The sequence below is a fragment of the Erpetoichthys calabaricus genome, chromosome 4 (assembly GCF_900747795.2).
Source record: "Erpetoichthys calabaricus chromosome 4, fErpCal1.3, whole genome shotgun sequence".
Lineage (NCBI taxonomy): Eukaryota > Metazoa > Chordata > Cladistia > Polypteriformes > Polypteridae > Erpetoichthys > Erpetoichthys calabaricus.
In genome coordinates, this window is record NC_041397.2 from 194,393,481 (window position 1) to 194,417,089 (window position 23,609).

The 23,609-nt window shown below is 37.5% G+C and overlaps 1 protein-coding gene across 1 annotated transcript in view; it reads right to left on the reverse strand.

Annotated features, from left to right (window-relative positions):
- Positions 1-23,609, reverse strand: part of mogat2 (monoacylglycerol O-acyltransferase 2) — a 111,318-nt gene that overhangs the window by 66,792 nt on the left and 20,917 nt on the right. The window contains exon 2 of the mRNA XM_028800121.2: positions 10,709-10,887. Within this exon, the coding sequence (XP_028655954.2) occupies positions 10,709-10,887 (179 nt within the window). The remainder of the gene's footprint in view (positions 1-10,708; positions 10,888-23,609) is intronic.

The following is a 23,609-nucleotide window of genomic DNA, read 5'->3' on the forward strand; positions in this document are numbered from 1 at the left end:
TTCTTTAAAAATAAAATTTCATCTACAATGTAAATATCCAGGTTATGAACAGAGTCAGCATCATACTTGGCTAATCGTGAAAGTCACTGATAAATCAACAAATCTGTGGCAAATAATCTCATATACATAACTGAGATAAACTTCTCTTTCTAATTGAATTCTTTTTACCTCATTACAAAGATACTGAATGTCTTATGTCATTCAAATCAGTGCCTTTTATGAGGGAGAAAGTTATCTGTCACTTACAATGCTTGGCAAATTTAACAGAAAGAATCGAAAGGACCCTCCTGTTCTGACATGTAGGAAAAGGGCTTATAGAAATAAAAAATCTTTTAATTGGCAAACTGAAAAACTAGCAGTTCAGCAGTAACAATAATAATAATAATACATTTTATTTGAAGCGCCTTTCAAAAAACTCAAGGTCACTGTACAATCAGGTTAAAAAATAAACATTCAATAACTAGAAAATTTAAAATCCAAATAAAACATCAGATAAAACACCAATAACAGTTACAATGAATAAGCAATTTTGAACAGATAAGTTTTAAGATTAGCCTGAAACTAGGGGGCTCCGCCCCCTGCTCGCTTCGCTCGCCAACCCCTGGCGTTGGGGCATGACAAAGAGTGAGATGTATGAATTAGATATAGAATAGTGTGCAGGTTTGGATGATGCCTATAGAAATAAAAAATAGAGTTTTTGGCATAGAGTAATGTTTTATTGGAATATTTCTTTGTATACAACATTAGTAGTAAAGATGGTGTCTTGTCCTTGAATGAGTCTTCCTTGGCATGGATCATTTATAACTTTAACTTTAACGTCAGATGAACGTCAAACACGTGAGAAGGCAACATAAAGTTGTCCATGTCCAAAAACGGGTTCAGAGAGGTAGATGCCAACCTTGTCCATGGTTTGTCCTTGTGATTTGTTGATGGTCAAGTCAAATGCAGGTTTAATGGGGAACTGTCGGCGTTTCAATGTAAAAGGTAATTCTAGGTCATAACTCGTAAGGTCAATTCTAGGATAACGACGGGAAGATTGTATCGTCTTGGATCTTGTTCTTTGTCCTTTATCAAGACTAAAGCAATTGTAGTTGCTGCTATACCTTCTGCATTTGCTTTTGTATTGGCCTCCTTTTCAACTTCATGTAGCATTTTTATAGACTTAGCTAATGGGTGATTGTTTATGACATGAGTGATGTTTCTCATTATAAGCTCTGTGCATTGTTTGTTTTCAGGAAGGTTCATTCATTGACAGATTGCCTCATCTGGATCTAGGATGTAGATTTGTGCATATTTGCGTTGTTGATTTGTTTCAGGGTGCACTGTTCCAATGCGATGCAATATTTGTCCACATATGCGAAAGCAGTATGGGCCATTGCCTTTTGGTGGCCTGATATGTACTCCGGTAGATGCAAAAGCAAATGAACTATTGTAGGATCTAATGCAGTTCATAAAGTTTTTACTTTCAGGCACATCGTTAGTTAGAAGCTTCTGTAGATATTCAGGATATCAATGTAAAGGAGGCAGTCTAATCTGCCCCTTTTGACAACAACGTGTAAATTCATTATTTGTATTGCCAGTTGTTTCTTCTGGGAAGTAAAGTGAATGACAATGATTGCAAATGACATTCATTAATCCCAATGAATTTTCCTCAATAGTGGACTCATTATTGAAGGCGTTGTCAGCCAACTGGCGTAAGCGTTTAGCAGGTGTCTGGCGTTGATGTCCGCAACGGGCATGTTTTGCTTGTGGCGTTTGAGTGCCGCGTTGTTGCATGTCCATTATTTGTGACGCGTTATTTTGGAGTTTTAATTGATTCGCCTCCGCTTTGCGAAAAGTCCGTTTCAGTCTACGTCGTGCATTGTTTGTATTGAGCCTTCTCCGTTTTTGTATGTCGGTCAGTTGAGCTTTCTGCTTTTGGAGTCTTGCTTGCTTGTTTTCTGGCAGTTCATATGCGCGTTGTACACGTCTGCGTTCATTTATTCTGTCTCTTCGCTCCCTTTTTTGTATGTCTGCGACGTGAGCTCTTTCGTTTTGAAATTGTGCTTGTTTTGATGCAGCACTTTGAGACGCGCGCTGTTTGTGTCTACGTTCATTGTGTCTGTCCATTTGGGCACGTCTCTGTAACGGGGTTACTTGAGCTTTGCGTTTTTTGATCCGAGACATTTTTTCTCCCGGAGTTTCCAAAGCGCGTTGTATGCGCCGCCGTGTATTTTGTTGTTTCATTCGTGTTCGTGTGTTTGGTCCCGTTATCCGATCCGAATCGTTTTGTACCCGTGACCGTGTATTCATGACTTGTTTGTTCCTCAGCATGCGAAATATGGATAAGTAATAAGGAGGACCGCACTCACTGTTAATATGGAGCCTTTTCAGCAGTTGAACGGTTAATAGTGCTTTATTGTAAGGAGATCCACCTATGCTGACACCTATGCTGCCTAGTGTGAAGGTGTTGAGATGACGTATGTTTAATATGGACGTTTCCTTTAGAAATGTGGCTTTGGGTGTCACTTCTTATTGATGTGGGGGGGGGGGTATGGGTGGTGGGTGAGGATTGTTGTTGCGCGAGCGTCTTCTTTCTTTTTGTGTTCCAGGGGCTTGTTGAATCCCCCTCTTTGTGTGTGTCCCGTCCGTTGCTTGTAGGGTGTGTGGGGTGGTTTTGTGTTCTTTTTTTTTGTGTTCCAGCGGTTTGTTGAATCCCCCTCTTGGTGTGTGTCCCGTCGGGTGCCTTGCTGTTGTGCGCGAGCGTCTTCTTTTTTTTTGTGTGCTAGTTTCGTGTGCAATGGGTTTCGTGCGGCACTGTGCGGCGCCTGCGTTTGACTACTTTTTTCTGTGCCTTTTCCTTTTTTCTGTGCTCACTCCTTTTTTCTGTGGTCTTGTCCGCCTCTTGCGGCCCCTCATCCGCCTCTCGCGGCCCCTCATTTTTTGGGGCGCCTGAGCAGTACGTCTTTTTGCGGCTACGGCCCATGGCCGGATGTCCCTGCGTCCATCCGGTTTAGCATTCTCGGTTAGTAATATGGATTGGTGAAGGGTAGTCATATTCCTAAGATAAGCAGGTAATGAGTTCCATAAGGAAGGTGCCGATCTGCTAAATGCGCGATATCCCATCGTAACAAGACGTGCTGGTGGATTATTTAAGTTAATGGAAAAAGAGGATCTGAGCATACGAGAGGGTTTAATGACTTGTAGGAACTGTGAGAGATATGTGGGGGCAAGATTATGAATGGCCTTATATGTAAGGACTAAAATTTTGTAGTTGACCCTAAACTTTATTGGCAGCCAATGAAGCTGCTGAATAACGGGTGTAATGTGATCAGAATAGGGTGTTTTAGTAATTATACGAGCAGCCGAATTTTGAACAAGTTGAAGTTTATGTAGTAACTTTTGAGGCAGACCAAAGAGAAGTGAATTGCAATAGTCCAGGCGGGAGGTGACCAAACTGTTGACTAAAATGGCAGTAGAGTGATTTGACAAAAATGGATGCAAGCGATTAATGTTTCGCAGGTGATAGTAAGCTGCTTGAGTAACAGAACTGATGTGAGACTGGAAAGACAACGTGCTGTCCAGAATTACACCAAGGCTTTTTATCTGATCAGTACAGGTAACAGAAGTATTGTCTATTAATACTGAGATCTTTGATGCCTTTGCTATTGCAGATTTCGTGCCCATAAGAAGCACCTCAGTTTTATTGGAATTCAACTGCAAGAAGTTGGAAGATAACCAAGACTTGATCTCAGCAAGGCAATCAGTAAGTGAGGATGGTGGAAGCGATGCAGATGGTGAAGTTGAAATATATAACTGGGTGTCATCTGCGTAACAATGAAAGTTTATCTTCCATTTACGAAAAATGACACCCAAAGGAAGCAGATAAATGATAAACAGCAGGGGGCCAAGGACGGAACCCTGAGGAACCCCAGATACTACAGGAGTGGGAGTGGAGGTACATGTATCCAGCTGAATGAATTGAGTTCTGTCTGTAAGATATGACTTAAACCAAGTTAACGGAATGTGAGAAATACCTAGTGCAGATAGCCTTTTTAGCAGGGTGAAATGACAGACAGTGTCAAATGCAGCACTGAGGTCAAGAAAAACAAGGATTGTGATTAGGCCTGAGTCTGCAGCCACTAAAAGATCATTAGTGATCTTAACTAGTGCCGTCTCAGTGCTGTGAAAACGTCGGAAGCCTGACTGGAATGGTTCGTATAAACTGTTAGCAGATAAATACTGATGAAGTTGGGAAGCCACAGTTTTTTCAAGAACCTTTGAAATAAAAGGAAGATTAGAAATTGGTCAGAAATTATTAAAGTCAGTAGGGTCAACCCCAGGTTTTTTCAGTAGGGGGTGAATCACTGCAGTTTTCATAGACTGGTGAACAATTCCGGTGGAAAGTGACGAGTGAATAATTAAAACAACAAGAGGAGCTAGCGAGGGAAGGCAGGTTTTAATCAGAACAGTGGGAATTGGATCCAAGTGACAGGTTGAAGGCTTAGAGCTATTGATGAGATCCATGATTTCTGAGGTGGAAGGAAGCTCAAACATGGAAAATGAATGAGTAGGAGGAGGAAAATCATCAATGGTTGAGTCAATAGCAACAGAGCCTAAATTATAATGTATTGCCTGGATTTTATCATTAAAAAATGTCATTAAGGTGTTACAAAATTCATTAGAAAGGCAGTGCAAGGAAAGAGAGTCTGGGGGACTTGTTAGCGATCTAAGCAGGGAAAAAAGTGTTCCAGAGTTCCCCTTGTTGGAAGAAATTAGGGCAGTAGAATAGGCAGCTTTAGCTGTATGCTGCCCCTATAGTGATGCATATGGCTAAAATACATTTCTTTATGAACATTAAGACCTGTCTTTTTGTACAGCCGTTCCAACTGCCGACCTTTAGATTTTAAAATGCGCAAAGCTGGTGTAAACCATGGGGCAGTGTGTGTAAATGAAACTGATCGGGTTTTGAGTGGGGCTACCGAATTCAAAATGTCAAGAAGTCCTTCGTTATAAAAGTTAACTAAATCTGGAGGAGAAATAGTTTGTAATGATTCCACAAGTATATCAATACCTAATTGAAAATTGCCCATGTTGATATTTTTAAGATTCCTAAAAGTTATTACACGAAGAGGTTTAATGGTGTAGACAGTAAGAGTCATATTAAATGTAAGGAGAAAATGATCTGAAGTGGGAAATTCTTCCGCAGTACAGTCATTCGGAGTAAGTCCAGTACAGCAAATCAAATCCAAGATATGTCCTTTGAAATGTGTTGGGGTTTCAATAAACTGCTGAAAGTCAAAGTTATCAAGGCAAGAAATAAAATCTCTGGTCGCCAAGGACTTACTGTTATCCAAATGAATGTTAAAATCACCCATTATTATTATGTTCGAAGATAACGAGGACAAATAAGCTAAAAAAGCAGAAAAGTCATTCAGAAACTCTTTGTTGAATTTAGGAGGACGATAAATAGTTGCAACAATGGTGGGAATAGAGCCAGGTAGTTGACAGACAAGAGACTCAAATGTAGTACAGCACAGACAAAACTCACGTGTTTTATTAAGCCCAAACTTCTCTGCTACAAAAATAACTGACAAAATGTAGCAGGAGATGGACCGAAATCTTAAACATAAAGTCAAAGATGAGAGATTAAGAAAATCAGGCACCTAAACCAAAACGTTGTGCATACTCTCGATGCTTGCTATAATCCGATGTCCCGTAACAAAGAAGAATTAATTAAGAACATTTATATTAGGCAAAGAGCCCAGTGGGGGCCAGGCAGGCTTTTGCCTTTAGAACCCCTGCAGATTTTGTTTTTTTTTTCTCCAGACTATCTGGAGTTTTTTTTGTTTGCTTTTTCTGTCCTCCTGGCTGTCTCACTTTACCACCAGACTCATCCATAGAAACTTACATCATGGCATTGTATATAAGGAAACTACTCTTCTACTTGATATTTATCTGTTTTTAAGATCATTTAGGTTATTTTTTTCTTTCTTTGGTACTTATTCTTTAGTACTATTGGCTAATCTTATTGGTTTCTTATTTCTTGTAACATTCTCTTTGACATCTTGTAAAGCACTTTGAGCCATAGAAATAAATGTTGTTGTTGTTGCTGAACTGTAAAAGAGTCAGACATGCTAAAAATTATCAAATCTCACATGTAAATGAGCATTTGACACTGGCTTTTTAAGTATCAAGCCAATGATGTCACGCAACGTGATTTCTGGGCACATGACCTACCAACTAGGACCCATATCCTAGTCACAGTCACTCAAAATCAGGCATAAAAGAAATTATATTGTGGTAAAACAAACGTAACAAAATTTATTAGTATATATCCTGAGAAAATAACTTATTAAAATAATCAAACATGGCGATACTCTTGGGGTGGCACGGTGGCGCAGTGGTAGCGCTACTGCCTCGCAGTTAGGAGACCCGGGTTCGCTTCCCGGGTCCTCACTGCGTGGAGTTTGCATGTTCTCCTCATGTCTGCGTGGGTTTCCTCCGGGTACTCCAGTTTCCTCCCACAGTCCAAAGACATGCAGGTTAGGTGCATTGGCAATTCTAAATTGTCCCTAGTGTGTGCTTAGTGTGTGTGTGTGTGTGCCCTGTGGTGGGCTTGCACCCTGCCCGGGGTTTGTTTCCTGCCTTGCGCTGGGATTGGCTCCAGCAGACCCCTGTGACCCTGTAGTTAGGATATATCAGGTTGGATGATGGATGGAGATATTCTTATGACAAAAACCTTCCAATAAGTCAATAAGGTGGAGTGGTGGATCTGCGCTGGTATCTAGAAGTTTGTCAGTTCAAATGCCATTACTTCCAGAAGGGATCCTGTTCTTCTTAACCCGAAAATTGCTCCGGGGTGCTGTATATTGGCTGACTCTGCGCTCCAACCCAAAAAGGTCATGCAAAATACAACTTCCCCTTGGAAATAAAGTAGATCAAATCAAAGAATCAAAAAAAGCTGAAACAAAATCCATGCAGAAAAAAATAAAATATATGTTTGTACCCAAGGAAGATGTGATTTGCCCTTCTGTTCGTTTTCTTAACCTGCTTAGCTAACTATAGAATTGTGTGTAAAGTGAAACTGTCCAATATCATTTGGCACAAGTACTGATGAGCCAGTGATTTACAAAGGTTTAAGTTAACAGAAAATTTATTTCTAGACCAAAGAAATTTTCAGCATTGACTCAGGAGAAAAAGTGTTTAGTTCCTGTCTAGAATGTGTGACTATGGCTTACTTATATTTATTTTTGGTCATTTACATCTGTATTACTTTGCACAATTTTTATTATTTTCTTGTGAAGAATTTGATTTTGTTGTTTTTTTGGTTCTCTGTGTTATTTTGAACAATGTTAATATTTTTTAATGTTATCCTATTATGCGTGTATGTGAGGCTGTTTAAAAGTCAATGACCTGGACCGTATGCCATGCTGGTAACATAATGTCCATTTTGTACAAACTTGGCTCCTGATTCACAGAGCTATTACTCTTTGGATTAAGAAACACATCCTTGCAGTTCTCAGTAGCTTAGTTTAAGAAACAAGTAGTGAGGTTTGTTTTGATTTTTGACTTTGGCTTCAGTATCAAGACATTATCCCTCCTGCCAATATTTAACTTGGTGTTTGCTTTATTTTTGTCTTCGCTGGTTTTGACCTTTGCATGTCTGACTTTTTGTTGTGGGGCTTTTTTATTCATCTTCCAGTCTCTTTCAGTCTCACAATAACATTTGTGTACTGGAGAGTGCACATAACATGGAAGTGTTTTCCTGTGCCAATTCTGCTGTCGGTCATTTAGTGTTTTTGTAAATTTCTTTAGTAAATGAAAATAACTGGAGTCACTTCCAGTCATGTGTAGACATTTTGTTGTGCCAGGAGATGTTTGTTGTGGTTGTTTTAGTAGTACCATATCCACTTTGCCAATTAAGACGATAGTGTTAATAATCACAATCTTTCAAGATGTGTCAGAGACAGAAATGTTGCTTACTACATTCCTCTACAGGGTGTGGAGCAAGGATATCCTCAGCTTCATCTTCCTTTGGAATCAAGAAACATGAAGGTGCAATTGCTAGGTAACAGTGCCTGTGTAGTGCAACACGGATGATGGTGTGTTTTTGTCATGTTCTAGCTTTTGTTTTTAAAGTTTTGTACCTGCTCCTTGGTCTCTATTAATGTTTTAAACATCATTTTGAGGGTTTTGGAGGCCATGGTTAAGTTTATTTTTATTTCAACAATGTTTAAAACGAAATATGTTTACTTCTGCAGCACTAGTTTTTTAATGTTAGGGGCCTTTCTGTTGATGGTTGCTGTACTGTTTCTAGGGTAAGGTCAACTGGAAGTGTGTGGCACAAGGTATAAAGACAAGTGTCATGCACTTTGTAAGTTTGTGGAAATAACAAAAACAAGATTAGCAGTCTTATTAGTGTTTCAATCTGTTTTTCAGCATAAAAGACTTTAGTTTGTTAACTGCGACTTTTGTTTTATTTTTTGCCTCTGGTTGGATGCCATTATTTTGGTGGGCCTCTCTTATATTTATATATCTCTCTTGAGTTTTGATAAATTCTTACTTGCATGAACGATCACCACTACCAACTCTGGGAAGCTAGTCCACTGAAGGACATATTCAAGTTTAACAGACCTTCTTAAGTAATTTGATGAGTATCTCTAACTGTAATTGTGTTAGTCTGTGTTTGCCAAGTTCGCCTTATGCTTAAGACTAACTTGGTGGAGTTTTTTTCTGGAATTTTCTTTGCTTTCTTTCACATAATATTTTTTTTTATTTACAAATACACTTTTGATCTTTTTATTGCATTTAATGATGCCACTATTCTTGTTGCATCAAGCTGGTTATAGGTGATGGTCTGCCATTCCCCGATTATCACAGTGGTCACAAGTCCTGTCAATTCCTTGTTTAGGGGTGTGGCTGCCATTGCCTATCATCTGAAGCTTAAGACAAATACAAGACTGGTTCTCTAAAATACATAAGAAGAGAATTTCCGATTCTTGACTTTGTGTCTTGGTTTCCCCTTATCATGAAAGTATGCCCAATCTATTCACCAGTTTATCATTTCTTATTCTTGATTTAGTGATTCCAAAACCTCTGCCATTCAGCTCTCTAATGTAATCTCTAATCATAATATTTTTTAATTATGGATAAAAAGAATTTGATTGTTGCACTGTTGAGGAATGATCAATACTATTTTCTTTATCAAACAGCACAATAACGTAATTTTTAAAGATGCAAAATAGTCTAACATGCATGGCTTTGTTAAGTGGGAGGAAATTGAAGCACATGGAAGAAATTAATATTGAAACAAAGAGAATGTTGAAACACCATAGAAAAAGTGATGTGGCTCAGGATCAATCCCAGATCTCTGGAGGTGTAAGGCAGCACCCCATACTATTAGGCCACCATGCTGCTCATGTTCCATGCTTAATTTAGAAAAGCTTCCCTGACAAAAGTGATTTGAATACTTTTTGTTTCATATAAGCTGATAATAATGTTTTAATACTGAATGATCTGCAAAACATTTACAACTTTCAGGTAATAGATGATGACGATGAGTATTTGGGTTATTTTTTGGTATCTGTGTTAATATATAATGCTCATTTAGATAGATAGATAGATAGATAGATAGATAGATAGATAGATAGATAGATAGATAGATAGATAGATAGATAGATAGATAGATAGATAGATAGATAGATAGATAGATAGATAGATAGATACTTTATTAATCCCAAGGGGAAATTCACAATAATTCACATTTATTAGACCAGTGCTTTGTTTATTTTCATATTTCACTTAAATCAAATTATTTCAGATGCAAGTTAATCTATACATAATCACTACTTCACAATTCTCATTGTGCTTTTTCTTGTGAAGAAAAGCAAAATTTGAAATAAATAAAAAAGGAAATGACAGTTATACAGGAAATAAAGTGACATGTAATGATGAAATTATATCACCATGTGCAACAGCCAAGAGCAGAACAACCTTTAGGGAGCCTTAGCTATTCACACACTGCCTGTAGACTACAACTGTTTATGAACGTGCCAACCTGGGATTTGATCTTACCTTACCATCTGTAAGACAGCTGAGGTGAGGGCGGTTTGTACATGCGGTGATTGTATTATGTTCAAAGTCTGACAGCTTTGCTGCACAGTCTCCTAGCAGCACATGAACAGGTTTTATAAAAATAGTGTTACATGCATTTGGTTGCTTCTTTACATTTTTATATTTGTTATCTGGAGGCACAGCAACAGTGCGACTGGAAGTAACATCGACCAGCATAGGAATTATAGGAAATGATATTTGTTACCTGATGGGAATCAGAGGGTGCTTTGTTTTGAGCTGAAAGTACGACTAAATAGATTCAGGAAAGAAATCTGATACTGTAGTCAGGTTTTAAAATCCCCTTTTGTTTTGACCATGCATTATGCTTTTCATTTTTTGCTTTATAGTTCTGATCTGTGAACAGCCTTTTCTCACATTAACATATTTAATTCCAGGAGGAATTTGATGATGTCAAAAAAGGTATATATAAAATCTGAAAATTGTCACGACAGATCACAGATATTATCATTACTGCATTTAAAATAAATGTTTTGCAACAATTATAAAAATGTGTGGCAGTAAAAAATGACATTTTTTAGTGAATGAGACATTATACTATTACAATAACTGTCCCTGCATTCCAATACTGTATATATATTTTTTTTCCACCCACCTCAATAGGAAAGTAATCTCTGAGATATCTCCAAAGTCTAAGCCTGCGCAGAAACTGGGACTGTCTCCCGCCATGCGATGGTGTCTCTCGGTCCCAAAACCACCAAGTGGCATAAATCACACTCACCATCCAAAAGCGAGTAAAGATCAGTAGGATGAAAAGAATGTAGCAACAGGGTGCTGGAAGACAAAGACAATATGAAAAAGTGAATATGTCCACAGGTATTAACGCATCACTTTCTTTTATTGAATCAAGATTTTGCTTCGTTTTTGGGCCTAAAGTTGACACCAAGCTTAGAGCTGCTGTCTCAATGCTATGTCTATAGGTGGCCTCCCTAAATACTCTTGTTTCCCATCACATCCTGAAGATTTACATGTTTTTTAACTGTTCCCTTATGAGGGATTGTGATTTTGTGTCACTTAGTGTTTGACCTGCTTTGTACCCACCAGCTTCTCAAAGACCAAGAAAATGAAATAATGGGTTTAGAAAATAGTTGGATGGAGGCTCAGGTTGTTAGTGTGAGACAATACTCAATGTGCTTTTTTATTAAAAGAGCAAATTAATATATAGTAGTATGTTTACAAGGTTTTTGTGCGTTTGTTTATGTTTATGTTATGAGATATAAGAAGATAATCACCAGAAGCCAATTTATGCAGTGACTGTCAGAGAGTGAGCTCATATAGAGTAGTGGTCCAGAAGGTATTTATAGATTAAAGGATGGTTCTAGAGAATTTGAACAGCATGGTGGCACAGTGATTAGCACTGCTGCTTCACAGAGTAGTGAGATGGCACCAAGAGAAACCTGAGTAGTTATAATACTGTAATACTACTTCTGTTGCCATCATAATTTTCAATATTTTGAAGCATTTGGCACTGATTTTAATGTTATGCTTCTACTTTAAATTTAAACCTCTGGCAGTTGCATTGCTGTTCTAAAACTTTTGACCAATAGTGTATATGTATATGTTTTAAATATAAAAACTCATATGTAGTGGATGTAGCAGTGATATTCAATGAGAAATATGTAACTGTGAACTTCAGGTTGGCTTATATACAGTAGTCGCAGGTGCTATACTTAATTTACACACATATGATGTGCTCTATATGCATGCATAATGCAAAAGAATTCACATCTGGTGGCTCTGAGGCTAAGGATCTGCACTGGCAATCGGAAGGTTGCCAGTTCGAATTACGCAAATGCCAAAAGGGACTCTGCTCTGTTGGTCCCTTGAGCAATGCCCTGAACCTGCAATTGCTGAGCACCTTGAGTAGTGAGAAAAGCGCTATATAAATGCAAAGAATTATTATTATTATTACACCTTTGATCAAATCTATAAATTTGCTGAATAACAAGCTCTAGATTGAAATTTTGTTCTGTGATATTTTTATTTTAAAGCACTGTATCTCCAAGTTCATTTATTTTTAATGTGCTGTTGTATGTCTGAAAAAAATGTTAAAAAAAAGACAAATATCTCTTAATTGTTCTCAATACATACTTTAAAGTAACTGCCATGATAAAAGTGCATTATTCAGTAAACCTAAAGCATGTCTGAGAAAACGAACGCCACTGAGCCATCAAAATAAGAAGAAAGTGCATACTAGAAAAATGGTACAAAACATTGGGTGGTGGGCACTGTTGATTCAATGATCAGGAAATGGAAGCCATGTTAAACCATTGAAGAGAAACTGGACACATGCCTAACAGAAAAAAAAATAATCTACTAATTTAAAATATATTTTTAACTAACATAAAATACTCTAAAAATTCTAAAACTGGGAATTAACCCTGAACAAGGTTGGACGTTCATTCAAAGATGAAGTATGGAAGGATTTATGCTGTGATAAAACAAACACAGTTATGGTTGCTTGGTCTCCAGGCTTCTTCCAGCAATGCTTGTTGAAAAATGCAAACCACCAGCATTAAAACAAGCTAAGCAAATCTTCTTTGATTTTTTAAAATTTGTTTAAGGGACATTCTATAACTTGACTGCCTCTTATAAGAACTGAATTCCCAAAGTGTAAGCCCTGCCTGATGGACACACAGATACAGCGACTATGTGCAAATCCTTCAAAGAGAACAGAGCCCTGTGTTTGAATTCAGGATGCTGGATCAGTAAAGCTCTAGCATACCTTACATGTATATATGATGGTTGCCCAAAAAATCTTCAACACTTTTTACATTTGAGTCAAAGTTAACAGGAAAAGCCTTCAATAAGCAGTTGGCTCCCAAAATGGCCTCGTGTGGGGATGTGTGTTTTAAACAACAGGCTGGTATTAAATTTCTGGTGAAAGAGAAGAAATCAGTAATGATCAGTAATGAACATTCCCAGGCAGGTTAAAAAATACACATGGGGGCAATGCTGTGGATATACAGTAGTAAAAGTACTGCTAGTGTCATCAACTACTTGAGTTGGATGTTATGATACATAAAAATATTACTTCCTCGCATTATACTTGCTTTGATTTTTTCATAATTTTTTTTTTTTGATAAGCTTTTTGCTTACCAAATGTGGGTGCAGCCACATTGTTTAGGGCTTTCCCTCAGTCAGAGAAACAGTCCTTCATCTGGAAATTCAAAGCAAACTGGGGGAGTGGAGGGGTGGTAAATTGGAAAGAGAGATACTTATCAGTATGTTGTAACTAATAGAAAAAATAGGAAAAACAATGTATATTAAACAAAAATTGTGGAAGTATTTGTTTTGATGCATTTTTTCAGAATAAGAAAATAGCTGGTAGGCCCTGAAAGGTTGAAGAAAGGAAGTACAGTAATCCCCTGCTATACTGCGGTTCAGCTATCGCGCCCCTGCTATATTGCGGATTTTTCTGTGGAACATATCTAATTTTCTATCACAGAAATGTGCGGTTTTATAGTGACCATTTTTATGGGTTTTTGACAACTTTTTACATTGAAATAAGCATTTTTGCATGCTAAACTATTAATAACAACAATGTATTACTGTAATTATAACATATATTATAATTATATATATATATATATATAATTATATAACTATAACATAACTGTAAATATTGACTAAAATGCAGTAAAAAGTCAATATGTACATAAAATAATGAACATTTAAACAATACAGTCCAGTAAATCATTAAATATACGTACATTGTACACTACGGTAGACAAAGAGTTTCGCATTACAGTACCCAGATGATTTCTTACAAGGCCCGTTATTGGCTGAAAGAGTGGGATTTTCATTCTCTTGGGCTCTGATTGGCTGCTGCTAATGTGGTGTAATCTCGCAAGAACAGCGAGCGTAGGTCCCCAAAGCATCTCAGTTCTCTGCGTATAGAAGTTCCTTACCCCAACAAACAAAGAAGACACGCCTACGCCTTCAGTAGAAGTAGCCATCCAGCAGCAGGAAGATACCCCTCCTAAACCACCTGAAGGCGAGCCTTCAGAAGAGCTGTAAATGCTCTGCTTTGCTGTGCAGTACGTACTCATCACGTTCAACACCTACATACGTACTTCATCGTGTACTCCACAGCTTAATCATTTTCATCATTCAAGTTATGGAGTGCTGCGGTGGGTTGGCACCCTGCCCGGGATTGGTTCCTGCCTTGTGCCCTGTGTTGGCTGGGATTGGCTCCAGCAGACCCCCGTGACCCTGTGTTCGGATTCAGCGGGTTGGACAATGGATGGATGGATGGAAGTTATGGAGTGTATCTTCACTGGTGAGTACCCATACTGAGCTTAAAATGTTTTTATTTTTACATATTCCATTATGTATACAGTGAGAGAGAGAGCGAGAGAGATGTATATATATATATATACATATACATTACATATTATTATTATTATTATTATTATTATTATGTTACTCATATCCTTAGCCCGATATCCACATATCATATGTGTTTACAAAGTGTGTTTTAATACGTTTACATGTGTTTAAAGCGTGTGGGAGGGGTATTTTAAGGCTTAAACTATAAAAAAATGTTTATTTATATGGTCTTTCTATATCGCGGATTTTCACTTAGCACTGATGGGTGATGGGAACGTAACTTCCGCGATAGGCAGGGGGATCACTGCATACTGAAGCAGTAGTCAAGCAGAGGACAACAGGAAGCCATCACCCAGAGAATAAGAACAGTAAAAGCTAAAACCTACAAAGAAGACAGTCGTAAATATTAGAATGCAAGCTTAAAGTAACACACTGCTTTTTCTAAATAGCAGTTTTACTTGCATCACCATGTGAAAGGCTGAAAACATTTGGCTTTAGCATTGGCTACTATTCTTACAAAAATATATTCTCAAGAATTTTTGACACCCTGGTGAATACAGTGGGCAAACATAGCAGTCTGCTAATATTGGATGTTGTCCTTGACAACTGCAGCCCTTCTGTCTAATGTTGGGCATACACTGTGCATTTTCAGAAACCTTGGTCAAGTCGTATAAGTACTCAAACTATGAGCATGTTCAGTCTGACTGACATGTTTGCTCAGACGATACATGTGCAGTGCCCCGATGGACATTTTGCAGTAAAGCTTTTCCCATTCAAAAAAACAATATGATTACAGGCTTCCCAAAGTGTCAACAAAGGAAAGAGCTGATTTTGCTGAATCTTGCTGTGCTTTGTTCCGAAACTACAAAGAAAAGAAAAATGTGTAACTAGATAAGGGGACGGTTGGAAAAATGCAGACAATACGGTGTGTCAATTTTACAGAGAGATCTGGAGGTACCAGTAAACCCCCGATTCTCTAAAAAATCGCAAATCCAAGAATGGCAATCACTTTCTGTTCCCTCCGATCTTTGGAGGGATAAAAAAATGATGGAAGGTGGTAGCGTCCTGGGAAAGTTTTCATTTAATTAAATAAATATATTTGTACTAAAACTAACCAATTTATTAAAAGTAAAATTGAAATTTAATTGTTATATCATTTAAGTCCAAAATGTCTTTGAGTTGCTGCACTTATAAGTAAAACAATATCAGAGTGCAAAGGTTTAAAAAGCAACATAAAGTTGTCCATGTCCAAATACAGGCTCAGATAGGTAAAAACCTACTTTGTCCATGGTTTGTGCTTGGGATTTGTTGATCGTCATGGCAAATGCATCGTTAATGGGAAATTGGCATCGTTTACGTTAAAAAGGTAATTCCAGGTCAGAACTTGTAAGGTGAATTGTGGGAATCAAAGCAGTATTGCTAGTATGGGATCCTGTAAGCATTTGTGCGTCAGTAACATTTTCTCTCATGCTGTTCACGACCAACCGTGTACCGTTGCATAAACCTTGTTTAGTATTAAGGTTTCTTAATAGCATGACTATTGTCCCTACTTTAAGGTTAAGATTGTGTTGTGGTAATCCGGCCGGGTTAATAGTATTTAAATATTCTAATGGGAAATTAAGATGCTCAGTTTCGTCTTCAGAATCAACACTGTCAGTACTTAGAAAGACGCGGCTTTCTCCAGGAAGCAATGAAATCACTTGGTTATTTATCTGGTCGACGTCAATATTCTTTGGACATAATATAGCCCGGTGTGTCAAAAGTGGTATCTGGTCTAATGATATTGCTTCACCAAAAACCTCTGTTACCAAGTAATCGCAAATAAAGGCGTGAGGGATTTGAATAATATCTGGGTTAAGTTCAAACACATTGGTAAGGTTTCCATTTCCTAGTTGCAACAACCAATTGGTATATTCTGGATCTGTACACCGCATGTTCTGTACCAAGCTTAGTTTCTCAAAGTAATGCCAATTTTCTGCGTATTTCAAACTGGACTGAACAATAGCTGAACACATGCCATGCGGAACAACAGCCAAGCACTGTCAAAAATCTCCTGCTAATAAAAGTACTTTTCCTCCAAACGGAATATTATTATCCATTAACACTCTGAGAAGTTTATCAATGGTATTGAGTAAATGACTGGATGCCATTGTACATTCGTCTAAAATCAATAGTTTTGCCAGACAGATCTCATTTGCACTGTCACTTTACATTTTCATAGTTGAAACTGATTTTTCCGTGATTGAAACTGGAAGCTTGAATAAAGAGTGACATGTCTGACCATTTATCAACAAATTAGCTGCTACCCCGGTTGTAGCTGACGCGAAACAGTGTTCGTGTTCCGGTGGCGGTTGTATTGTGCACAGCTTGCTTCTGGCCTCTGCAATCCTTGCATATATACAAACATTACTAAACTAAGGTTGTATATGCGGTGGTGTGCGAATTCGTGTTCGGGCGGCGGTTGTATTGTGACCTGAAGTTTAGTTTACAGGTTGTGTCGTGTTGTTTGGGCGCACCTACTGACTCTGGGAAGCTGCTGGGTTTGACTCTGGGGCGCTGAGGCACAGTGCGCGTGTACATTTGGTGCTTCTGGCCTCTGGCATCCGTGCATATATAGAACCTTCGTTTAGTAATACAGTGATCCCTCGCTATATCGCGCTTCGCCTTTCGCGGCTTCACTATATCGCGGATTTTATATGTAAGCATATTTAAATATATGTCGCGGATTTTTTGCTGGTTCGCGGATTTCTGCGGACAATGGGTCTTTTAATTTCTGGTACATGCTTCCTCAGTTGGTTTGCCCAGTTGATTTCATACAAGGGACGCTATTGGCAGATGGCTGAGAAGCTACCCAACTTACTTTTCTTTCTCTCTCTCTTGCGCTGACTATCTGTGATCCTGACGTAGGGGGTGTGAGCAGGGGGGCTGTTCGCACACCTAGACGATACGGACGCTCGTCTAAAAATGCTGAAAGATTATCTTCACGGTGCTACCTTCTGTGTGCAGTTTTTAAGCATGCTGCACGGTGCTTCGCATACTTAAAAGCTCAAAGGGCACGTATTGATTTTTGACTTTGTTTCTCTCTCTCTCTGCTCCTGACGGAGGGGGTGTGAGTTGCCGCCTTCAACAGCTTTGTACCGGCGGTGCTTCGCATACTTAAGAGCCAAACAGCCCTATTCATTTGTTTGCTTTATTCTCTGTTTCCTTTGAAGAGGAAGATATGTTTGCATTCTTTTAATTGTGAGACAGAACTGTCATCTCTGTCTTGTCATGGAGCACAGTTTAAACTTTTGAAAAAGAGACAAATGTTTGTTTGCAGTGTTTGAATAACGTTCCTGTCTCTCTACAACCTCCTGTGTTTCTGCGCAAATCTGTGACCTAAGCATGACAATATAAAAATAACCATATAAACATATGGTTTCTACTTCGCGGATTTTCTTATTTCGCGGGTGGCTCTGGAATGCAACCCCCGCGATAGAGGAGGGATTACTGTATAGATAATCTATGTCATTGTATTTGTTTATTTTAGATTCTACTAGTAAACTTTCATAAGACACTTTTGTCATTGGCCATTTAGTCGTATGTGTGTTGTTATTTGATAGTTAGCTTTTTGAAATCAAAAGAGGTGAAAATGACAACAGTGGTAACGGCAATACCCAATGTCAAGCCACCACAGCAAACTGAAGTTCAAAACCTATCAACCAATTTGATGGTGACAGGAAATCAGCTTGTGAGACATCTCACCCTACTAGACAGCAGACTGAAGTTTATGACATGACAGAATTCCTTCTACTTGTACGACAGCACAATCGTAAGATAAAATTTGGCAATGCAACCCCTCTCATTCTGCATAGGAAGCAACAGTTGATTAAGCTAAAATTCAGGTCCACTGGACAGAAAATCATGCCAAAATTGAAAGTGTATGCCTGGCTTAAATTCTTAAATCCACCTGCTTGTGTTTTCTGCCACACAATTTTATTGAGGGTTATTACAATTCAGCAAAAACACATTTGAGGCAGAAATTCATCTTAAAATTGTCGCCAGTCCATCAAATGGCCCTCTTAAAAACATGTTATTAGGGTACCACAGGCATGTAGCATGAGCAGGTTACTAAGGCACTAGACAGTAAGCCACAAAGATGCATTTCAATCCTAATTTTAAGGTGTGTGGTCTTTAGTGAGTTGCCTAACAAGCCTATGCTAATAATGTTCAAAATATCTGAGAACCTATAACACATCCTGGAATCGTATTCATAATGGAATACTATATAAAATAAAGAACATGGAAAGAAAAAAGATTCACACAGGATGCAACCAGCTATGAAACAGCACAACCACCTCTCAGATACACATAATTAAAAATTGAAATATGTAGAGAATATATATCGGTTTTAACTTTTTAGCACTGGTTTGTATTTGACAACTCCAAAATATAAAATCATTTAGGAATGTTGCACCACAACATTTGTAAATCACATCAAGTCAAGACTTTTTTGCCATACTGTATATATATATATATATATATATATATATATATATATATATATATATATATATATATATCTATACTAATAAAAGGCAAAGCCCTCACTGACTCACTGACTGACTGACTGACTCACTCATCACTAATTCTCCAACTTCCCGTGTAGGTAGAAGACTGAAATTTGGCAGGCTCATTCCTTACAGCTTACTTACAAAAGTCAGGCAGGTTTCATTTCGAAATTCTACGCGTAATGGTCATAACTGGAACCTGTTTTTTGTCCATATACTCTAACGGAGGAGGCGGAGTCACGTATCGCGTCATCACGTATTACGCCTCCTACGTAATCACGTGAACTGAAAACGAGGAAGAGATTTACAGCACAAGTCAAACGCGGGAACGAAGGTAAATGACGTTAATTGTTGACTGTCTTTTAATACTGTGTAATTGTTGAGTGTCTTTTAATACTGTGTAAGCATACATATTAACACGTGCAATTAAACGTGTGCATTTACGGGGTGATTTCTCAGGCTTAAAAGCTCGCCTTTTATTAAAAAGGTAAATGCAAACTCTTTTCATTCTGAAGGGCACAAACCACATTAGATTTCAGCCGTTAAACGCGCAAAAATGTCGGTACACCAGATAAATAAGCGCAACATATTATCAGTTGTATTGTATGCTTACAATACATATAGAAATGTGTTAATCGTTAACTAATATTATGGGATGGTGTTTTTCGACTCGCGCCTTGATTTAAACGATTGCATGTCTTGGTGGGTTTGTGTAGCTTATTGTCAATATCTTTACACCTCTTTTTAAGACTTAATTTAAAAAGGTTTTCTTTTCTTCTTAATTAAAATTTAAAAGCAATACTTCACCGCTGCGAAGCCCCTCTAGCGCTGACGTCCGAGGTTCGATTACCGTAAGCGAGTGCAGTGAGTGTGTATGCCTGATGAGCCAAGAATAAGGGGGAAAGACGTGTCGTGTACTCTTTGCATTATTTGACAGTAAACTATTTTCATCCATTCTATGATCTGCTTCTCACAAACTGAAGGCACCGTGGCTGATGTTACCTGACTTTCTGGCCAACCATAAGCGTTACCTGGTAGGTAACAACCCACTCACTTCACTCCCTTACGGGAATCGAACCTCAGACGTCAGCGCTAGAGGCGAAGCCCCTAAAATTGCGCCACTGCGTGTGGTTCATTTATTTGACAGCATGTAGATCGGGGTAATTACATTCACGGCATTCGTAGTCTGATTCACAATCTGATTGTATGGGTGGTTACCTACCAGGTAACGCTTATGGTTAGCCAGCAAGTCAGCTCGAAGTGATCACTCGAGTGAAGGCAGCTTCACAAAAAAACAGATCCTTAACAAACTGTTATTGGTATATTTTCCCTCAATTTTAAAAGATTTTCTTTTCTTCTTAATAAAAATTTAAAAGCAGTACTTCGCCGGTGCGAAGCACGGGGATTTGAGCGATTGACGCATACAGACATATTCATGAGTGCAGGTACTTCGGAAAGAAAGCACCGTGTAAACCTAAACTTTAAATTAAGTTCATAGACCTACAAAAGAGTTGCCATTGATTTGTGGCAAGATTGCTTTTCTCATGTACAACTATACGTTGCATTCTTAACAGTAAGCTTGCATGGCTTGGTCATATTACAACCGGAGTGCTGAACTGACAACGTCGTATACAAACAGAACTATAACAATCATAATAAACAAACAAAAAAAAAAAGCGAAGAACCCTTGGATTTAATAAAAAGGCTCCTTCCTTGGCGAAGCAAGGAAAAAGGAAGACCTTATATGGCGTTCGTTTATAAAACAGCGGAAAAGCTGTGTTAAGGCTGCTTCACAAAAAAACAGATCCTTAACAAATTGTTATTGGGATATTTTCCCTCAATTTAAAAAGCTTTTCTTCTTAATAAAAATTTAAAAACAGTACTTCGCGGGGATTTATATATATATATATATATATATATATATATATATATATATATATATATATATATATATATATATAGATCTATATATATATATATATATATATATATATATATATATATAGATCTATATATATATATATATATATATATATATGTATATATATATATATATATATATATATATATATATATATATATATAGATGTATATAGAGATATAGATATACAGTGGAACCTCTAGATACGAGTTTAATTCGTTCCAGCACTGAGCTTGTATAGCGAATTTCTCGTATCTAGAACAAACTTCCCCATTGAAAATAATGGAAATCCAGTTAATCCGTTCCGCACCCCAAATATATTAACATAAAAATCAATTTTCCTAACAAATAACACTGATAAATTATATATACTGTAGTCTACCTTTAATAAATAACACTGGTAAATAATATAACTGATTATTAAAAGAATCAAAACAGGTGTCCAAAGTGCAGTAGAGCATTCAATAAATCTTTAAATAAATAATCCTTAAAACAGTTGTGAAGTGGAGGTTTAAAATACACAAGAATAACAATCCTTTAACACGAGGTTAAAACGTCAAAAGGATGCAGTCTTTAAAAAACAGATGACAATCCCCGGTGCTTCTTCTCTGTTAGCGTCTCACCTGCGGGCTCTGCAACAGGCGAGACACTCTTAATGCAGCTGACCTTCTCTACACCGTCCTGCTTCAGCTGTTTGGCTTGCCTGTTCAGCTCACTGTTCAGCTACACGCGAGCCTGCACTCGCTCGCTCTCCCGCACCGACTTCCTGCCTCCTTCCTTTCTCTCTCTCTCTCTCTCTCTCTCTCTCTCTCTCTCTCTCTCTCTCTCTCTCTCTCTCTCTCTCTCTCTCTCTCTCTCTCCTCTCTTTTCTTTTACTTCTTCTCCCCCTTAACCGGCTCGCGCTTCGCTATATATGCGGGGAGGACATGGCAGCTGCAGCCCATCAGCCACAGGAACAATCATGGATGTGGGCAGTTTCCCACCTGTGCACTTAAGTGAGAAACACAGACACCGCAGATCACGGCTCGCAACTGCTACCACGCCCCCTCGCTAAGCCGCGAGCTATACCCACAGCCTGGCTCGTGGCTCGTTACGCGAGCCAATGCTCGCATTTAGATCTGAATTTTTCGCTCATACTTTCCTCGGATTTTGAATTTCTCGTATACAGAGGTGATCGTATCTTGAGGTTCCACTGTATATAGATATACATATATAGATATATATAGATATAGATATATATATATATATATGTATGTATGTCTATATATATATATATATATGTGTAAGCTTATAAGTACTGCCTTACTTCTCTTTAAGAAAGGAAGATGTAATGATACTTGATTTAAACGATTCCATGTCTTGGTGGGTTTGCGTAGCTTATTGTCAATATCTTTACACCTGTTTTTAAGACTTTTTGACTGAAACAGGCTTTCACGAAAAAAGTTAGGGCTTTGCTACAGGATACACCCTCCACAAGTTAAGGAAGTAAAAATAAAAGTGTATATTTCTGTTTTATTTAAACCTTTTAAGTTTTTATGCATAGCCCCATTTGGCTGTTTTAGTTTTTTTTTTCTTTCTTCAGTAATATTTAATCTCCTTAAAGAAAAAGAACATATGCATTTTACTTTTTTTGTATCTCTTTAGTAATATTTTAGTGTAAAAGGATAACCAGTATTTAAACCTTTTATGTTACTTTATAAATTTATTTTACACAATGTTGAAAAATTAATAAGAAAGCTACATATTTTGGTAGCTGCTGCTTTAATTTTCAATGAAATGAAAAAAAGCTCTCCAAGAGAAAACGTCAATGAAGAAGAAACAGTTTGCACTATCTAAAAAGGAGAAACCCTCATTTATAAAGGTTTGCTGCAGATGACTTAACTGAAAATAAATTAATAGTTCCTATGTGTATAATACATATTCATCTATTTTACTTATGCCTTTATTCCAGCAACTTGCAACATCTGAGGTACAATTTGTTACATTACTTTTGTTTTTTGCAGCACAGGCAGGTGAAGTGACTTCCTCAGGGTCACACAGTGGTGTCAGTACCAGGATTTGAACTGACAAGCTCCGGGTTTGCTGAAATATTACTGAAGAAAGAAAAAAAAACGAAAACGGGCAAATAAGGCTATGCATACAAATGTCCATCCATCCATTATCCAACCCGCTATATCCTAAATACAGGAGCCAATAAGTAGATATGTATATATACAGTATATATATATATATATATATATATATATATATATATATATATATATATGTGAATGTATGTATGTATGTATATATGTATGTCTATATTTATATGTATATATATATATATGTAGATATGTAAATTTGTATATGTATATATATATATGTGGATGTGTATATGTATATATATTTATATGTAGATATGTGTATATGTAGATACAGTGGAACCTCTAGATACGAGTTTACTTCGTTCCAGCACTGAGCTTGTATAGCGAATTTCTCATATCTAGAACAAACGTCCCCATTGAAAATAATGGAAATCCAGTTAATCCGTTCCGCATCCCAAATATATTAACATAAAAATCAATTTTCCTAACAAATAACACTGATAAATTATATATACTGTAGTCTACCTTTAATAAATAACACTGGTAAATAATATAACTGATTATTAAAAGAATCAAAACAGATGTCCAAAGTGCAGTAGAGCATTCAAT